General features: G+C 40.0%; 1 protein-coding gene across 2 annotated transcripts in view; it reads left to right on the forward strand.

The window, feature by feature from the left end:
• The window catches only part of SNCA (synuclein alpha), a 64,282-nt gene that overhangs the window by 12,354 nt on the left and 31,055 nt on the right, over positions 1–20,873 (forward strand). For both annotated transcript variants that reach the window (XM_040064347.2, XM_040064346.1), the window contains exon 4: positions 3,764–3,909. In XM_040064347.2, coding sequence (XP_039920281.1) covers positions 3,764–3,909 — 146 coding nt within the window. The remainder of the gene's footprint in view (positions 1–3,763; positions 3,910–20,873) is intronic.

A 20,873-nucleotide genomic window follows, 5' to 3' on the forward strand; every position in this document is an offset into this window, starting at 1 on the left:
ATGTAAGATGAATAGTATAAAAGGTTGTACTGAAGAACAATATAGTACTGATGCTTGAAGCCTTTGGTGTCAGTCATGCCTCCTCCATCAATAGAGGTAATTTTTCTTTGTAGTGCCTGGTTTGGGATTTGTACTGGAACCAGTGTGGATAACATAGTGATGTTGTAGTTATTGCTGAGCAGGGGTTGCATGTCAAGGCATTTCCTGCTTCTCAACTCACCCTGCCAGTGAGGAGGCTGGGGGTTCACAAGGAACTGGGGAGGACGTGGCCAGGACAGCTGACCCCAGATAACCAGAAGGATCTTCCATAATGTATGGCATCATACTGAGCAGTAAAACTGTGGGGAAGGTTGGTGGGGGTCGTCTGATTGGGGACTAGCTGGGCACCTGTTGGTTGGTGGTGACCAATTGTTTTAATTTGCATCGCCTGTGGGATTTATAGCTTTCTTTCTTTCTTTGTTTTCCTTTTTATTACAGTTTCTTTATTACCATCATTGTTTTATTTCAATTGAACCATACTTAGTCCATGGGTTTTCTTATTTTTACCCTTCCAGTTCTCTTCCTCCCCATCCTGGTGGGGGAAGAAGTGAATGAGCAGTTGTGTGGTGCTTAGTTGCCAGCTGGAATTAAACCATGGCTGTCTGAAATAGAAGCAGTCTGAAGTATACTGCTTTTGTTACTATTTTTATCAGTATCTTACTGTTGTGCCAGTAACAGCGTTAGTGGCCTGATTATTTCCTTTTTCATTTGAGTTTTTAAGTACTAAACCTTTCCTAGGATAATGTGTTTCTGGGAGGAGGAAACATACTTCAGGCAGTGCCTTCCCAAAATATTGTAATAGTGGGAACAGCAGCCATTGGATAGTTACTCTTGGTAGGTGGTTGCACTTGCCATGACAACCTAGTGTAAGAAATTGAGGTATAATAATGGCATTGAGAATCAGGTGGTTTATACTGCAGCATCCACAGTGCACTCAATTCCACTCTGCTTCTTGATATTTTGAGGTGCAGTTGCTTTGAGAGCTTGAGATAATGAGACTAATTGTGCCTGTGACAATCAACACAGTACAACCATGCTTCATAATTTTATCAGAAAGTATGAGTCTGCTCAAGGCCGACTGAACCCTTGTCAGCATCAAGCCTACTGAATTGATCCTTTACGTGTTCTGCTATTCAACAGTTCTGGGAAGGGGAGTTCTCAAAACAATGTGTGTCACTTCCATACAAAAAGTTTTAACAGAATGAAAGGACCTTGAATTATAGAAGCATAAAATGGTTTGGGTGGGAAAAGACCTTAGAGATTATCTGATTCTAACCCCCTTACATGGGCAGAAGTGCCTTCTGCTAGTCCAGGTCACTCATGGCCCACTGGCCTTGAGCACTTCCAGGGATGGGACATTGGCATCTTCTCTGGGCAGTCTGTGCCAGTGCCTCACCATCCTCACAGTAAAGAATTTCTTCCATATGTAAACCTATTCTCTTTTAGTTTGAAGACATCAACTCCTGCCCTGTCCCAACATGATCCTGTACAAAGTCACTCTCCACCTTTCTTCTAGGGTTGTAGGTACTGGAAGATCACAATTAGGGTCTCAAGAGCTCTCTCTCTCAGCCTTCATAGGAGGGGTGCTCCATCCCTCTGATCATCTTGGTGGCATCCCCTGGACTCACTCCTTCAAGCCTAGGTCTGTCCTCTGCTGGGCCCCCAGAGCTGATGCAGCACTGCATGTGGGTCTCACCAGATCAGAGGGGCAGAATCCCCTCCCTTGACTTGCTGGTTTTCCTGCTCTGGATGCAGCCCTTGATCTATCCCAGAAAATTAATGAGACAGAGGAACAGTAAAAGACAGTACTGAAATGTACCCAAAACATAACTTTTTTTTTAAATTAAAATATTTATTGGAAAATTTGAGTTTTGAATCTACTCTTATAAGATACTACTTTATTTTTTTAGAATTGTTTTTGCCATTTAGAACAACATGAATTAGTTTGTTTCATAATGTTAGAGTCTTTCTGAAAGATTCCAAGCACAGTCAGGTCTCATCAGGCTTTGCAAGATATCGTGTTATGGGAACACACATCTTCAGCTATGTTTGCAAGAACTAGTGGCAATATATAAACTATATAAATTTCATGTGCAGAATCCAAAGCTTTTTGTGGTCTGTAGCTGGTAATAATCAAATGGGGCATCTTAATAGACGTCTTTTTGCACTTGCTAGCATTAAGTCAAACCTTCTCTGAGGGCGGTGTTTGCTTTTCCACAAAACCCACCTTTGATTATTTTTCCCCCTGAAAAAAAGAATAGCAGTAGAGTAGTGGATGTATACCATGACATTGCTCCTGAACTTTTAGATTATTAGCATGTATAGTGTGCCAGATATTTGAGACAGACTTTTTCTGTTTCTAATTTTAGACAATGTGTAGTCTGTTCTATTCTATAATGAAAACTCCTGGTTGTAATAGAGATAATACTTAATTAAGTTACTAACTTTTCCCTTTAAATTAGCTAGAATGAGCCTTAAATTATCTGCCTCCATTTTCAGTCAGCAGTTACTTAAAATTTGGGTCTTTATTAAAAGTTGCATATTAGTTGCAATATTTAGCTTTCTAGCTTTTTCCTAATTTTTGTGGTTTAATATCAATCATAGTAATGCATGCTGCCTGCTCTGTGATATGGATATGATGCTCTTTATGTAAGAAATTAAAGAAATGTATTTTAGCCACAGAATGTCTAATTTTCATGTGTGCTTCCCAAAACAAGGCTCAGAACTGGTAGCCTAACTTTCAAGCAGAATCCATCTTGTGCTTGTAAAGGATGCAGATAAAGCTATGAATACTTTTTATGGATTGTATGGGATTTAGCCTGAAGGGAAATATAGGAGTAGTTAGAATGGTGAAAATATGATGGATGTTTTTGAAAACGTTCTCTTGTTTAGAGGAGTACATGTGTGTTTTGCTAAAAATCTGGGTATGTAACTTCAAGGCATGAAGTCATTCCATCCCTTTTCTTAGAGCAGTTTCACTGTATTTCAAGCTGCTGTCAGAAAGAGCCCTTGGGGATGAATGAGCAGACAAACCCCAGTCATATTCAGAAAGGTAGAGTGGCAACTGCTGATGTATATGTAGGCTAAATGAGTTGTTTCCCTGGGGCTTGGAAGTCAGCTATTAATCCAGTTTGCTTTGGCATTCAGACTTTTTATGAATTAGTATATTATGTATCAGCATTGAGGCAAAAATCTCAAGGGAATCAGATAAAAGGTTCTGTTTGAAATTCTTGGTTGAGCATTGATAAATCTGTGTTTTAATGAAATATATCTTATAAAATAAGTATAAAAAGAATAATCAATGTCTTTTGAGTCTATCCAATGCAGAAAGTCTTGTCTTCCACGCCCTGTATCATGCAGCAAGTGTTTGGTGGACTAATTGGAATGCATTTCTAAACTAGGATATATTATACAGTGAGACGGACGTATTTAAGAGGGCCTAAGTAATGCCTTTCCTTCCCTAAAGTGCAGTTAGACATGAATGAAAATGTCAGATGTCTCTCACATGAAAGAAATTGAGTCCCAGCTAAGGTTTATTTTTACCTCTGCTGCTCGAGTGTTACCAGATGGATAGTTTAATTTCTTAAGATCCACTTGGGGTACAGAATATGTAATGGCCTTATGGCTTTTCATGATGTTGGGCTGTCAGTGATAAATTCTCTGAAAAACTTACAGGTCCCAGAGGCATAATGTGTTTTTTTTTCCATCTTCTGCTTCTCGTCAGTGGCTGAGAAAACCAAAGAGCAGGTGTCCAATGTTGGGGGAGCTGTGGTGACAGGAGTGACGGCGGTGGCGCAGAAGACGGTGGAAGGAGCAGGGAACATCGCTGCAGCCACTGGCTTGGTGAAGAAGGATCAGTTGGCCAAACAGGTTTGTTTATTTACAGTCTTTTCCAGGTGGAGGAATGAGGGGCTCGTGAACTGAGAGGCAGATGGAGTGCTCTGTCTCTCAGCTGTATGAATGCAGGATGAATTGTGTTGTGCCAAACAAACAGCAAAGATGTCTAATGTTTATAACTTGTGTTTTGAGTGATTTGCAGGATCTGGGAACTTGAGCAGGATGAGGCATGGAACTTTACTATTCTGAAATGTCTTAGTCAATTTGAATCTCACTTGGTTTCAAGTGTGATCTAGTGGTGGTACTGAACCTAGCAGCCTCTAGTGGAGTCCAGCTGCTCTAGGATAGCTGTGCAGTTTTGTGGAAATAGAACTTTTTCACAGTAATTTGGGATTTAAAAACAGTCTGTTAGACCTGAAAGGTCAAACAGTAAATCACAGATTTAAGAGCACAAGTTGTATCCTCTGTAGTTGTAGAGAGGAGGGTTTGTGTACCAATCCACTGGCTGGTTAGTCACATTGCATCTAAAGTCAAGATCCAGCTGGAGTCACTGTCTTCCATTAATACAGTGACACTATCTCCAAAATGCTTCCAAATAGCCTCAAGTATTCAGATTAGATTTGCTCTAGGTCATCCTATAAAACACTGTAGCCATTTTTATTCATACACTGTAGTTAATACTCTTCTACTGATGCTAGGTGAAAAGTGACCCCAGCTGACTTTTTGGGAACCAGATGGTTTCCAAAATGTGTGTAGTGGTTTTTTGGAGACAAAAATAACCCAGAAGAGACAAAGACCTCTTTTTGTGCTGTTTTTTCTTTATGAACACTTAAGAGTTTGACAAAAATAGTTAGGAAGTGTATTTAGTGTTTGCACAAAAATGTGGCTGTCGTGGAATTTAGCGTGAAGTTCTATTGTGTATCTTGTTTGCAGTTAGTGTCCAGAGGAGCTGTAAAAATTGAATCCTTAAAAACTGGAGTTTTTTTATCCTTACTAAAGTGTAGTCCTGTCTGTCTGGACAAATCCTATTGGTGCTTTACTATGGGGAGCAAAATGGGTTATTACATTGTGGTAGGCATTTGTTTCACTGTGGTAGATTGTCTTGAAAGCATCTCCCAAGTAGTTTTTTCCTCTTTGAAATCAATATTCCCTGGGGATTTTTAGTCCACTTTTATTTATCTATACGTAACATGTTGCTTTTGGTGTGGTCATGGACCTTTGTAAAACCTGTGTGGGAAGATTTGCAAAATGGACAGTCTAATGAACTGCTAGGGGATATGTGAATGTGGCATGGTCACAGTAATCTCTGCCCTTCGTTTCTGCTTAAGCTCTTGCATAGTTTTGTGCTGAGAATGTTCTTTTCTGTCCACAGCTCTTGAAGCTCAGTGTAATAATCCTCACTGCTGTAATGCACAATTACCCCCCTTAGTACTGACCATAACTAATGCCTTTTTTATCACTTTCTGTAGAGAGAGATCCCTGTAATCACAAAGTATAAAGCAAATGTCTGCTGACTTCCGTTTAAATCTGTTCTCTGTATTGTAAAGCTTAAGTCTAAGTTGTGATGGCTGTAACAGAATAAAATCACATCTGTGAAATGAAAGAACATCCATAATGCACGCGGATATTATTCCTCTTAATAGCAACGCTATTCTGAACTTGTGTTTTGTTCTTTAGATATGTAAAGTCATTCATTTGAGGCTTAATACTGATATTTTTAGACTGAGATTCCCAGTCAACTATGCAGTATGGCCATGGAGCTGAGGAGTATCTCTGGCTCCTCCTGGACTGCCTTGCACCTGTCTTTCACTGCTTTTGCAAGGGATGAGTAGCCATTTCGAAAATGTTAATATCAAAGCTGAGTCACATAAAGTTATTTTAAAACCTGGTGGGTTTGCATTCCTTTGCAGCTCTGAGGCGCACGAGAGATTTTTGCTTGGATTTTCCAGGTAAACTGACAGTTGTGTAGGGCAGGTGTGGGCTTCCAGAGCAGCAGTGGGGGATGCAGGTCCCTTGAAGGGAGCAGGGTGAGCCTTTTAAAGGTAACAGAAGGTGCCTACTAGGTGTTCCAAGTATGTGTGTTAAGGCTGCTTGCCTGTGTGAGAGCCTGCAGTCTTGGGTAGTGACTGGCATTTTCCTTGTGCCATGATGGAAGCTTGGTTTTGACTTCCAACTAGTTAAAAAAACCCTTTTTTTTTTTTTAACCTGTGGATACAATGGTACTTATGTAAAGGAAATAATTAGCAAGTTCTTGGTAAAACTCTTTCTTGGGAAGTTTCTCCAAGCTGGCCTAGTCTGGCCTTAAAAACTGGTGTGCTTTGGAGCATGAAGCACGAGCTAAAGCAGCCAAGTGAGGCTGGGCTGGATGGCTGCTGTGGCACCCCACTGTCACCCACCTGCCCTGCCACTGGTGTAAGCAGGCAGTGTAGAGTGGCAGCTGAGACAGGGATGACTTGAGAGTGCCCATCTGAGGCTGCCTGGGGGAGTTCTGCTCTGGCAGAAGCTAAAGGGTAGTGGTGGTTTGTAGGCTCAAATTAATCATAAAAGGGCTGATGTACTGCAAGCAGCACTTTACTGAATGACAAAACACTTACTGTGTGCCCCTCTGAGTGTTTTATTTCTGTGTCCAGTGTGTCTTCTAAATGACTTTTTAAAGAGTAAAAATTATTGATAGCTGCATTTAATGCTGAGATGAACATGAATGTTCTATTTGCAAATCAGCCTGAATTTCTGGATACAAATGGGGTGGGGGGTGTACCAGCAAGTGAGTACTGTATAATGTGTGAAAACGATATGGATTACAAAGTTTATTGTTTTCAGATAGGTAATTAAAAAAATGGAAGCTCGTAACCTCACTGCATCCCTGTCACTTGGTTCCCTGGCATGTCAAGGACAAACAGTTGTCAACTTTTATGATTTCCATGCTAAGTAATTTTATTTTTACTGTTCTAGCACCAAAATTGCCAGTTAAGCTGAAACGCCAAGGTTCTTTGAGTACCCTGTGATGCTATAGTCACATGGATTTCATGTGCTCTAAATTTTACTGAAGTAAATAGACAGGATCCTTAGGATTTTTGGGTTCTGTGTGGATTCATGCATGGTATCTATATGTGCAAAATCCTTTTTCTTGCTAGTGTCTCTTAATGTAATACGTTTGCAGTAAATAGCACTGAAAACACCAAGTTACAGCAGCAGGTAACTAGCAGGTAGGTGATACACTTCCTGAGCAGGTAATACAACTCATTGGTTTAATTATGATGCTTTCAGTAAAAAAAGTCTCTATATGTCAAGACTGACAATTTAGGCATTAGGTGTTTCCTTCTATAGAAAATATGAACTGATCCGGAGACCTTGCTAATATGAAAATTAATATAGGAGAGTAAAAGCAGTGGCAAGTTTGTTGTGTATCCTCTCCCCCACTCCTTGCATTTCCTGGCACTCCTTAGAATTCAAACAGTGTCACAGCATAAACATTCAGTGCAGTGGAACCCACAGGTTTTCTCGCTTTACTTACTGCTTTTGTTTTCTAGAACAGCTGATCTTGTGAACCACCAAAATTTTCCACAGACGTTGTACTTTGTTCAGAGCCAGGGTGAATGAATCCACTTCAGGGAATCACTATAATCAAATATAAAAATGTAGAAGTCTTTTTGATCCTTCTTACCATGAAGCTCCATGAGACATAGTGCATTACTGAGACTAAAGACTTGATGAAACACCTTTTAATTTTGGTGAGAGCAGTTTAGTTTTGATTAAGACACCAGTCATCACTTGAGTCACCTGTTACTTGTTCATTTGGGAAATCTTACTAGTAGAAGGAATACACACCCTCTGAGTCTCTGAAAATTTGTCTTTCAGTGGCAGAAGGAAGGATATTCTGCTTTATTAAGCACCACTTTCTTAAATGTAAGAAATGCCGCTTTTCAGAGATTTCTGAATTGTCTTGTTGCAAACTAAGATTCCTGTGTGTTCCCAAGGAAGTTTTGATTACCATCTGTAGTTTAAAAAAACAGAAAAGCTGAATATGAAATCTTGATATTCTGCACATTAGATTTTGATTTTTAGAAACTGAGATCAGTTTAGAAACCCTTCTGCAGAAATCGTATGCAGAAACAATTTAGGGATGACATTTGAGTTCTGCTTGATTTATCTTGGGTATTAGTACCCAAAGTTGGAATACCAACTTTAAAATCCCCAACACTGCTTTAGTGTTCTCCTTGTTACCTCTTGTTACCTGCATACAATAAAAATCCCTAGCTTGGTAATTAAAAAGCTTCAACAGGCATTTTTTTGTTTTGTCTCCTTTTATCTTTTTGAGATCTATTTCAGTGCATTTTTTTTTTGCTAGTGTCATAATACTGACATGGCATGTGGAAAGTTCCTGAAACTTTTAAAATTAATGTACTTTTTTTGTTGTAGATAAGATTCTAGAAGTAGGTCTAATCATTGCAGAATTTGGGTGCAGGTGGAACCATGTATTTTGAAAGAATATGACGATCTCCTGGTTCTCTGACTATCTTAATGTTCAGTATACTATACGGGATGTTTGGCTTATTGAAGAATCGCCATTCCCTATCTTTCTAGTCTATAGGTTAGTAACTTAATTTTGAAAATCTTGGCTAAAGCAGAGATGTCCAATTTCACTTTTCAGAAAGGGAATGGGAGAGTTTTTTCAGCTTTGTGTTCCATTTTTTTTTTTTGCTATTTGCCAGATGTGTCCCAAAAGGCTAATAGACCCCAATGAAAAGCAGGATGTTAAATGCAAGTTGCATGAGACTTCAACTGTTGTCCTTTGGTTGGAACAAGCAGATCTCCCAGAGTGTTTAGCATGAGCAAAACATCAAGCCTTGATTTGAGTGAGGAAATGTCACTAAGATTTTAATGTGCCAAATACAGAAATAGCCTCCACACAATTAACTTCTGGAGTTAAATATTTTCTGTAGATACTGTAGATCAAGCAGGCTTTAGGGGTACAGCATCTAATTGCCCTCCTCAACTACTTCTTACCCTTTATGGCTCTAATAAATCACCGTAGAGAATGGATAACTTGGATTAAATAGATTAGATAATCTAGATCCCTGCCAGGCAGTGGTAGGTGTAGCCCTTTATGCCTGAGGCAAGCAGTGCCGGTTTGTCTTGTGCAGTGCAGAGAGATGGGCTTTCTGGTTGTTCATGGTGGGCCTCTCCCTTGTTCTCATGTGGCACTCCTGGCTGGTGTGTGGGTGCAGTTACAGCAGTGGTTTGGAAGCTTAAAATTATTTGGTTTGTAAGGGACTTTCAAGATCACCGGGTTTCAAACCCCTGCCACAAGCAGGGACACCTTCCCCTCAACCGGGTTCCTCAGTGCCCCATAGACCTGGCCCTGCCAGCTTGCATAGTGTGGTTTCTGGTGGGATAACTAGTGCACAGTCTGTCTTCCTCAAGGAAACCAAAGTGGTTTAGGTGATGTATATGAGAAGGCCTGCTCAGATAGCCACAGCTGAACATCAGTCAGACAACGCTTGCTCTCAAATTTCTCTTTGAATCATAATGTGCAGAGCATATAGTCTGGGGTGGGTTTTCTTTGCCTTATTGTTTTATTTTTGTTCTATGCATAATGTATGAGTGACTGCTGCAAAACAAAGAGGATATTTAGCAGCTGTTAGCTGTTTCCTTTCTTAATGTCTGTAGATTGACTGAGAGTGGAAGAATGAGGGATAGATTTCCCATTAGTGGATCCACACCGCTTGGGAGCTGATTCACAGAAGACCCTCTTAAGAGAAAGCCTTTGTTAGCTATTTAAAATCTGGAAGGAAGCGGAGCTGTCAGTGAGCTGACACATCTCTTTGATCGCAGTGTAGCTGGACTGATTTATTTTGGTGGAGTATTTCTTACTGATCTCAGAATTAATGATGGTGTGTCGTACTAAAATATCTGTAACAAACTCATTCTATAAAGCTAATCCATATTCTAGGAACAGCAAACTCTGATTTGTTATGAACTATAGGAAGGTGATATTAAAGTTTTGAATCTGTTTTATGTAGGCAGTCCAATCTCCTCATGAGAGCACATGTATTTTTTTGATGGGAAAGCTCATGACTCATGTAGGTTGTACAGAGGTATGAATGTCAGTAGACCCATGAAATTGTCTTGCAATCCAGTATGAGTTCTGTGTGTAGGAATGCATGTGGCTTTGATTTAGTGGTTTGAATTCATTTTGGAAACACATTGCAGTTGAGGCCACTTAATGCAGTTTCATTAATGCAGTTCTGTTTTCTCTTTGTGTTTCCACATGGGCAAGCCTCCCATATGTATCTTAGTGTATGTTGACACTGCCTAATGGCACAGTAAAGAACAGTGTGGGGTGTGTGAAGCAGACTCCAATGTTTACAGGAAATGTTATTTGATGGGATATGCTGATGATGCCCACAGAAAACACACTGATTAATGGGAAGGGTACAGAAGTCACAGAGCCAGCAAGGAAATACTGTGGGTTTTTTTCTACCTCTCTTTTTCTTTGTAGGATTTCCTTACCTGTCACTTCCTTCTTGTGCACATTTTGGTACCACTTCTGGATGTGAGTAGATTAATTTTATGAGCACCACTGTTTGAAATACTTAAAATTAGGCTGGGCAATATAAAAATGAATATGCACAGAAGATAACAAAGTTTGGGGGGAAAAAACAGAAGGTGGAAGATTGCTGACTCTAGATAGAAGTGCTAGAGCTCTTGTGTGTGTTGAAGTGCTGGTAGAATTTTGAACAGCAACTTATGCTTGACCTCCCTGGTTGGCAGAGAAAATACTTTGCCTAATGTGGGGCATGTTGCCAGATTTTTTTCTCAGAAGGCAAAATAGCAGTATTTGAAGGAAGACCATGTTCTCTCTGTCGAAGCACTGCCATGAATCGATATGTGACAAGCAGAACTTGAGGGAAGAAAACTTGTAAGGTGTTATCAAAATATCCCTGAGGTTATTGTTCTTCATTAATTCAGGAGCAAATGTCAGTGTGCTATAAAGGTCTTGTGAGTTTTCCTGGCTTCCTAATGGCCTCTATTCTGTGAGAACATTTTAGTTCAGACTGATATTCAGGTCTGCCTGCTGCCTTTTGATCGTAATATATTCCGAATTACCCGTGGAGAGGTTGAGTTGAGGAGCTTTTGGGTGATGTTTTATAGTTCTTTGTTTTCTAGCAATTGCTTAACCTCAGATTTATCTTTGACTGTGGAGAAATTAAGTACCCCCATCTTAAACTGAATATGCCTGTCTCCCTTAGTCTCCAAGAGGAGTTGTTTGCCAGCTGATACAAGAGTAAACATATTTTCCACTAGGAATTGTTTGTGCCATGCTAATGAATTAATACTTGTAATATCTACAAATAGCAGAACATATTTTTAATTTTTTCTTGAACTAATGAGGAAGAATGAAAGGCATTCTCCATCCTTTACCAGGAGTCTGCCTTTTGCATTTATTATAAGGGTTTGCTTGTCTGCAGTCTGCTCTTTCCTCCCTCGTCTTTACTCTGATCTCCCTTACACCTCTTATATCCTCTATCTCCTGTTTCTGTGTAAACTTACCTAATACGCCCCCACAGCACAATCCAGGCTTTTGTGTTATCTCCCATGTGTAGGTATGGCCATTGCATTGTGGAATTCTCTCAGGCTAGCTATGGAACCAGTTCCATTTCACAGTGTTCCAGTCTCTCCTATGCATCCATCTACTGGGATTTCATGTGGTACTCAGAGAATTTTTTTTTTTTTTTCCTGTTCTAAATAGATGCCAATCCTATGCTAAATGTTCAGGAAGGTGTTACTTGGTGAGACGAATGCTTTTAAGTTCATTTGGGGATGATATATATTTGTGCCAACATTCCTGGTTTTGCCCACTTCGTGTGAAAGATTCAGTAATTTCAAATGGGAAATAGTTTCATGTAAAGCAGGATAGCTGGGCAGATTGTGAAGTGGCTGTTTTGTACAGCTTAAGCTAAGGGTTTTACAAGCCTCCAAATATTAGCAGGTTACTATGTCTCCTTAGCATCTTCTGCCACATTTCAGGGCTCCTTTTCTCTGTGGGCCAAGAAGGAATGTGTAAGCCCTGGAAGGTAAGAAGCTTAAATTCATTCTGTGCCTGTCTGGAAGTCATTGTCTCCAGAGAATATGCGATGGCAGCTGGTTGCTGATGTTGTAAAAGCCAAGGACTGCAGCTGGGAGGGGTTTTTAGCTAGCAGTGAAAGTTAATGGTGCTGAAATGACATTTTGGCGAAGCACTGCGATGTGTTTGTCTGCCAGTCTATTCAGCAAAGCAGTGCAGAAGGATGTTTAATAGACATGAGTAGCAAACTGGGGTCTTAGATTGATGTGATGATGAGATGAGGGCTGTATAAACTTGAAGAACTGAAATGTGGAGTAAGTACCTCTCTGTGGAGATAGAGATTAATCTGTATTTTCAGAATGTCAATCCAATGTCATCTCCCTCCCAAAGAAATCCTCTAGGTTAAGAGGGAGAGGGAGGATGAAAGAAGTGGGATGCTGTTTTGGGACTATCTGATTACTGGCAGTGTTGTTATGTTACTCTCAGAAGAAAGGAAGTTTATATCAGAATATAAAGGTAACAACTTACATAAGGAGGATGATGATTAGCAAATATTACTGTCATGTGACATACACCATTTTTGTGGCTATTTTGAACACTAATAGAACTTCTTAAAGAATCTGTGGTATAATAGATAAAAGTTTGGACATAGCCTGCAGGTGTCTGGGACTTTTTAAAGCTGCTAAGACATAATGAAAGATGAGATGATCCATTGTTTCTCTAATAAACTTTTGTTAGACTCTGACTCTCACCTGCTTTCAGCTATGTTAATTTCTTAAGTGACCTGGATAAGGATGATTGAAAGTCATTTTTCAGTTTAAGTACTTGCCTCAGAGTGTTTCAAAAATTTCCATGCTACTATGTGGATACTGGAATTTGTTACTGTACAAAGCTACATTGAATGTCTCAGAAATGCATCAGAACATTTAGGTTGCAAACACCCTTTTTGCCAGTGGCTTATCTAATGTAGACTATTCCCTGTGAGGAAACTGGAAGTGTAAGCTGCTGAAGTTGTCCTTCAAAAAAGCATGCTTTTTGCAAGACTGAAGCGGGCAGAAAGCCTGATTCTGAAGTGTATTGGACATATTGATTGCCCTCCAAGCTTCTGGTGTTAGCTTTCAGAGCTATTTCCTTGTGCTTTGTTAGTACATGCCCTGGAGATTTGCCAGTCCTGGGTCAGAAAAGTCAAAATCAAGCTCAAGATGAGGTGTAAAGAACTACTTTTACCTTGCTTGTTGGGTTAGCTGTGAACAGAAAGAGGAGCTGTCTGTGATTGCCTCTCTTTCCAAAGCATGTAAAACAGGATTTGTGCCTTTGGAACAGCCTAGTCCCACTGTCCCACCTCCCACTCCATCCTTTGTAGAGGGGGCATCACCTAGAGCAGCTGATACCCTGCCAGTTCATGTCAGCCCTGCATATTTCTTCTCAGGGGCTGTGGGATGAAAAGAAGGCTCTGGGCTTCTTTGGCTGACCTCTGCTATACATTTTAATTGTGTAATGTAGTTCTTTCTTCATGTGCATCTATTTGGAAAAAAATATGTGGTTTGGTTTTTTTCCTTTCTAATTCCTTGTGATGGTTTTAAGGCCCAAAGGGTTCACTGTGGTCCAAACGAACATACATTGCCCTGGAGTGTGTTAAAAATTCAATTAAGGTGTTCAGGTTGTGTGTCAGTCCTGAGAAATCTCTACTTATCCATAGAGACAGTATTTCTAACCGGGAATGTCCATTCAGGATGAAGAAGGCAAGAAGCAGTGTTTGAAACAAGATATCACATATAAAGGAAATTATTTTTACAGCTTGTAGTGCAAAATGTGCTTAGGGAAGGAAAGGACAAGGGCAATTGAGCTGGGTTACAGAGCACTTTTAAGACTTGCAGGTTCTCTTGATTTTGTGTGAGCCTTCAGGAAAGAGGGTGGAAGCTGTAAAACCTGGCAACATCTCTGGTATTGAGAACTCACTGTGAGCTTTTGATTGCTTCTAATTTGAACTGTTCTTAATTATTAAGCTAGTAATTTAATAATAATAAGTTAATACTTTAGAGGTATTGAAGTGTGTGGTTTAATTGTCAGTGTGTATGCAGTTCCCGGCCAGTTTGGTGTAGAATTTATATCCATAATGCAGTTTAAAGATAACATGTGCATCAAACACTTACACCTTGCCTAATGAATATACTTACATCAATTAAAAATAATAACATTACTCTGGTGGCATCAAACACTTCAGTTCATTACTTAACAACCAGCACATCTCAGCCATGTAAGAACTGCACTCAGAAATGCTTGTTGTAATTCCATCTGAGTTAGCTGCTTCTACATGTGGTTGATCTGAACAACTGATTCTGTTCAGATTCCTAGTAGCATCAGTTTTAATGGCTGGGTCATTTTTAATTTTGTGTGGCAGATCATCTTACAAATCCCTCAAGATATAACTGACCAAGTTCAGATGTACTGTATGCAAATTGTTTTGTAGAGAAAGGTCAGAGATCAAATAGAGCTGGAGGCTGAATTAATTTCCCTTGCTGGAGAAAGTTATTCTAATAGGTCAAGAGTGAAGTCACTGCTTTTGCACAGATCTTCAGATGGAAGAAATATTTCCTCCCTTCTCCTCCTCCCTACTGTTGTTGTAGAAATTTTTCTGAAGTGCATTTGTTGTATTTGATGGTGCTGGACCAAAGCATTTAGCAGCTAAACTCTCTTCCTTGTCCACAGCATGGACACAGGTTTTTGCAGAGCAAAAGTTTAAAAGGTGAAGGCAGGAGGGTATTAGTGATGGCTGCTGTGATAGAATGCAGTGCAGGATTGTCAGACCAACACGGGGAAGATGGAAACTTTTACTGGGAACCTTATGTCAGTTGTTGCCTTTTGTTAGCTTGGAATTTATGAAACAGCTTCTTGAAACAAGTGTACATTTTTTAAATCAGCATTATTTTTAATAGTTTCTATATGTTTACTATTTTAACAAAAAACCTAAGTAATATCTGTTCCAGTAGCTTTGAAAGAGGTCATGTGTTCACATACAGCTGACCAGATGTCTGAGCCAGAGTAGTGAGCTTGCTTTTTCACAGTCACCACCATAATGCTTCCTCTGTAGTCTATTTTTGGAAGGGGTGGTGTGCTCATCATTCACAGGAAAGGTAACAGATTTAGCAGTGCCTCTTTCCACCTCCTACGCACCATCTATGAGATGGAGTTTTTAAGGCTTAGCTGTCTCAGTAGATTTTTCCCTGAGCTACATTTCGGATGTATGCTTTATAATGCAGCTGATTGGACTGCTGTAGATGCCAGCTGTTGTCCAAACTGAAAAAGAGGGGAGGCTGGGAGAAGTAATGAAATCACTTGAAAAAGCAAAGCTTAGACCTTGCTTTGGAATCTATTTGGAGTAATGTAAACATCTTGCTGACAGTTGAGTAGTGGTGGATTTGGTTTTTTTTCTTCTTTTCCCAGCCTCTGTGTTCCTTAGCTCAGCTCTATGCCTCTAGGTTGTGTGGTACATTGTGGGAAGGGAAGGCTTTGCAGGCTTCCTGAAGGAGAATCAGGCTGGGGAATTCATCCTGGCATGCAGGCTATGTGAAGAGAATATGGAGACTTATTGGTTGTACTTGAAATAAAATGGAGTATCATAGGTGGTCAAGGTGTCAGGTTAATGTGTTCCACAGAGACTTTGGGACATTCAGTTGCTTCACATTTTCTCTGTTTATCTTGGATTTAAAGCTGGCCTAAGAAAAGAGTAACTAATTTGACTAGGAGAGGTGGTGAACCCAATCTTTCTCTGCATCCTTTAGTTAGCAAAAGTACACTTGTGGAATCAAAGCCAATGGTGGGGGATGAGCTAAGTTCAGGAAGGATGGAGTGACTAGTTAGGAGATAATTGATTAGGGAATGAGTGGGAGGAGAAGAGAGTGGTCATGTATGAGAGAAGGTAGTTCTTGATTCCCCTTGCATTCAAGCACCACGAGGCAACCTCTAATCCTGTTTCCCTGGGGAATGGGATGCTGGCACAAAACTCGCCCTCCAGAAATGTTTCTGCTTTGGGGAACACAGAAAAATGGCTCCAACTGTGATATGGAATGTGCAATGACTTCCAGCTTTGTTGAACCTTGATAATAAATGTGAATCCCTTGGGAAGAACAAGTTGCATTTTAGGTCCTTTTTTTCCTAGATGCTCTGCATCTGTCCTGATGTTGATCCCTTTGGTAATTGCCAAGACACTTACTTGTAGCAGAGCTTTGTAAGTGCTGACTGCTTTTGAATATCCATCCTTGCACCTAAAATGGGAGTAGTTTGGAAAAGCAGGGCATTTGAGTGATTGTTTTACAGGGACATAGATTGAGCTAAGATTTCAAATTATTTGAAAGGATCTGTACAGAGTCCATCATGTCATGCCTTCCGCTTCTGCTTTCATGTTCCACCCTTCAATGCCCGAGGCATATTTTGAGGTTTGTGCAAACCATCATATCCACCTAAATGTTCCTAGATTGTATGCTGACATTTCACTAGCTCACCTAATTGGCACTCCTTGCCCAAAAGGAGAAGAATTTAGCAGATTCTGAGGATCTTGAGTTTGCATGCATGAAAGGACAAAAGGAATTTTCAGAGGTTATTAAATTAAAGGAAAATCTACAGCCATGTGCTTTGTGTTTATTGGTTATCCATGTTTAAAATAAAATCAGAATACCTTCTAGATTTTCCAGTGAGTTAAAATCTGTCCAGTGAGTTCTATAACCTGTTAAAATCTGGGCCTGAGGTCCATCTGTCCTAAAAGCACTCTTGCATCCTGTAGAGGAACGCTATCCTTTTGGTTTCCATCAGGTGCACAGTGTTTGACCAGCTGTTTCATCAGTCCTGTACAACATCATATTGCTCAATCAGGGAATCATGGAATGGCTTGGGTTGGAAGGAACCTGAAAGATAGTCTACTTCCAGACCCCCTGCCATTATCTTTCCTGCTCCTTTTCCTTTGTCATGATCTCTGCAGCAGTTCTGAGGAAGTAATGGTTACTGCTGTGCATTGATAGACACCGATCTCCCCTTTGCCAGGATGACAAGGGGAATGGCTGTCCATCACTGGGAGTGGTACTGACACTCGAGAAATGCCAACTGTTTCAACAAAGTATGAAAAATTTACTCAGGGTGTTTATGGGCACTTCCTGTTCTGATCTCCCAGGTAGACTAGTAGGAGATAAGAATGGGATTGCTACTTTGCTGCTTTTCTTAAAAATCTTCCATGTGCAAGTCAAGGTATGCTTTTTATTACCTTAATGCTCAGCTTTGTTTTTGTGAACCTGTCAAATGCTACCTTGCTTGTCCATGGGTGAACAGGTACAAGACTTTCATCCCCAGTGACTATGCAGGAGAAATTGAGTATGTAGCTTGGCTAGATAGATGTCTATTAAAATAAAGCAATGATCCAGGAGAAGTAAAAGCTCATGAGGACTTTTAGGATCGTCTTTACATTTAGTTGAATGTATTTGACATTCAAGGAGAGGAACAAACCTGTCATAGCATTTACCAAACAATTTTCAGAAGGAAGAAAACTTGAAATTGTTTGTATTTTTTTGTTTTGACATGAACTGTTGACTACTTGCAAAAAACATTTCAGTATAGCTGTTAAAATCATGACTGCATTTCAAGCTACTCTATGTAGCGTATTTATGAAGAGCTTTTGTGTTCCAGTATCTCATCTGTTATGTCCCTTTTTGTAAAGCCATCACATAATTTCTAGTCGTGGTATCTGAGATGCATTGGATTGTTTGGGGTTTTTAAAATCTCCTCTGGAGGAGAGGCAGGAATTTGGCTGGCTCATCTCCAGACACTGTGGCTTGTCTTTCAAAACCCCCAGCTAGCTGTTGGTTGCTCTTTGTTAGAACACAGTGTGCTTTCACAAAGCGTCATTCTGCGTGTGGCCAGAATTTGAGACTGATTTGAGAAGTGGGGGCAAAGAAGTGCAGAAATACAACATCTTTGATGAAGAGGAGCTATCTTCCTCACAAGGAGGCGTTGTGTGACGTTCCTTCCCTCACTTGTTTTGGATGAGAAGCTAACAGAAGCATTGAAGGGTTGCTAGTAGAATCCAAGCTATGCAAGGAGTGAGGGAGATGGACCAAGAAGCTCCTTGTTTTGGCTGATGACTTGATCTGTCTCTCTCAAGAAACAGATTGCTTCTGTTCTGAAATCAAAGGACAGGAGTGCAACACCTGCATCCTCTGTGGACTGGCCCTGGAAAGATTTGGGATGTGCATGAGAATCATTCACTGTAAAAACATGCTCATGCTTGAGTGCACAGTTCTTGTGATTGTCTTTGTTCGGGAGTGCTAAACAGGCACTAAAAGTGCATCTAGGGTAAGACTCAGCTATTCTTCACCAGCAGTGCTTTGGTGAGCAGATAAACAGAACTGCAGCCACTGCGGCTGCTCAAGAGTGCAGGAAGGTTTGACAGGTGATTGCAGGAAAAACAAGCAGAAGTGAATGGGCATTTTGATAAGATAACATACACATCTATAGAACTGGTTACATAGAACTGTAGCATATTTTAACAATGCTAGTATGTGTTTTTGGAGTTGCTCTGATTAACAGTAGGCTTTCTCAGTCAGGTCTCTAAGTGTACTAGCTAAAAGGAGTTCATAATTTCGATAAGTAAAGTCAGCCCTTGGGATGTTGCTGTATCTGGGTTTTTTGAACTCTGCATTTGAACAGTTGTGACTGGCTTCTGCTTATCTTTTACTGTTGGAGCACTGCATGCTGCAGGGTTCAAATTTTTGTTAATAATCTCAACCGTCGTCTGGTGAAGTTGTATATGAGAGAAAAATGATAGTAATTGTTCTTGATAAAACAAGAAACCAAAACCCTGAGAGTTCTGCCACCAGGCATTATTGAGTAATGATTAAATAAGTCTCTAGAGGGTGGAAATTAATGGGATGTATAATTTTTCTGGCTTTAAATGTGACACCAAAATGTTTTACTGTTCCTTGTATTGTTCTTCCATAGCACCTGGAGTGTTGTCTTCTCCATTGTGCAGTCAACATCAGTCATCTGGGCAGCTGCTCTTCCAGAGGCATCAAGCACTGGGTGGACAATATCCAAATAGTACATAGCAGCAAATAACATCATAGTCTTACCATGCAAAATGGTGTTGGGGTCTGTTAAATTCATCCCTTGTTCCCACTTGATGTGTCTGGCTGCGTGAAGAAGGGCTGTTACGAGCCTGTCAGCTGTCAGTCCTGTCTTGTACTCTTGATCAACCTGATAACATCTTCTAGATTAGCAAGGTTTGAAAGCAACCAGAGTTGACTAAGAACAAGAGGGTGAGGCTGGTACAGTGACAGCTGGTGGTAGTTAAGTTTTCTTACTTCCTTTGACAGTAAGTTTTTATTTCACTGCTTGTTCAGCCACCTCAGTGTGGACTGTCACTCTTTGACAGCAAGTAAGGATGATCTTGTCAGTCAAACCTACTCAACAGACAACTTGTTCCATTTACTTGGCGCTTGATTTCTATTTTGCCTTTTATTCAAAATTGTTCTGATCTTGGAATAAGTACTTGATTGTGCCATATAAACAGTTTTGTTTTTCAAGACTATGTAGACTGAACATCTGAGGATCTGAGATAATTTGGTGCATGGCCATATTTCTTACTGAATACTTCATCCTATTTCTTGGTCATCAGTAGTAATATAATTGGGATATTAGTAAAGAGTACAAATGCCAGGCAGCAGGATCTTCTTGTCAGGGAAACTGCTTCTTCAGCTGTGAATATATAAAATAATGATTAGTCAAGCATTACACAGAAGTGCTTTGTCATTAAGAAAAATAGCACAAGTGTTAGCTATGTTCTTGGACAGATCATCCAGTCTGTCATCTGTTTGCTTTCCTGAAGTTCTATCTATATGCATTTAGTCTATTGTGACTGCATATACTACCTTTTAACTCCTTTTCCCTTCTGCAAGATCACTATATTAAGTCTGAGATAAGTAGTAATAATTTGGAACTCTCATGTCTTTACTTTTTAACTGTTTTCCCCTCTACCTTTCTCAAGCCAAGCAGTTTGATTCTTCATTGCCTTAGACTCTGAAATACAGTAAGATATTAGGGTTTTCTTCACACTGTCGGAGAAGCAGACAATTACTGTGAGGTGATGGGAGTTTTTGATTTAAAGTGAGATAGTGATCACAAGGCTGGTGGCTTTTGAGTTTTCAGTTACTTAATGAAGCCAGAAAGGTAGACTATTCTATCTTCTAGTCCTTTTCCATGTCAATCACTCGAAAAAAGGTGTTTAAGTAGAAATGGAACAGCGGGCATTTTGTGGTTCCTATGGAGTTTGGATTATTCAATTTTATTTTTTTTTTTGTCAGTCTTATTGCTGGTAATCAAGGATGGAGACATGTACAACACGGGGGCTTTTCAGAGGAGTAGACGTGCAGGTCTTAAAATACCTGTGAGATGTGTAAAATTTTGCACCAAAGTAATGACAGTTTTAATTTCAGGGAAAGAATCTTGCCTTGCTTGTTTTTGCCATGCCTTCTAGTGCATCTGCTAATTCTGTTTTCCTTGTGATTTAAGCCTTATCTTAGTAGTTGGACTGTATTTTAAGTGTTTCCTACCACAATAGACATGCAGTACCATGAAATGTGATAGCAGGACCATTCTGTGCACATTTTTCTCAACAATCTTTTCCTTCTGTGTTACATTATTTAGAGAGGATTGGCTCAAGTGCCACATATGAATGTCAATTTCTCTTTGAGAAAAGAGATGGGAAAGTGAATTAAATGTTCAGTGCCAGATAATATTTAAAGATACAGTTAAAGAGTATATATTCAGACCACTTGAACAGGCATCAGTCCAGACATGATAGACATAGGTGCTGCAGAAAGAACAGTTTGTATGACCCCTATTCTATTATAGAAGGTGGTGAGCCCATGAGTCCTAGTTGGTCTCT

The sequence above is a fragment of the Hirundo rustica genome, chromosome 5 (genome assembly GCF_015227805.2).
Source record: "Hirundo rustica isolate bHirRus1 chromosome 5, bHirRus1.pri.v3, whole genome shotgun sequence".
Lineage (NCBI taxonomy): Eukaryota > Metazoa > Chordata > Aves > Passeriformes > Hirundinidae > Hirundo > Hirundo rustica.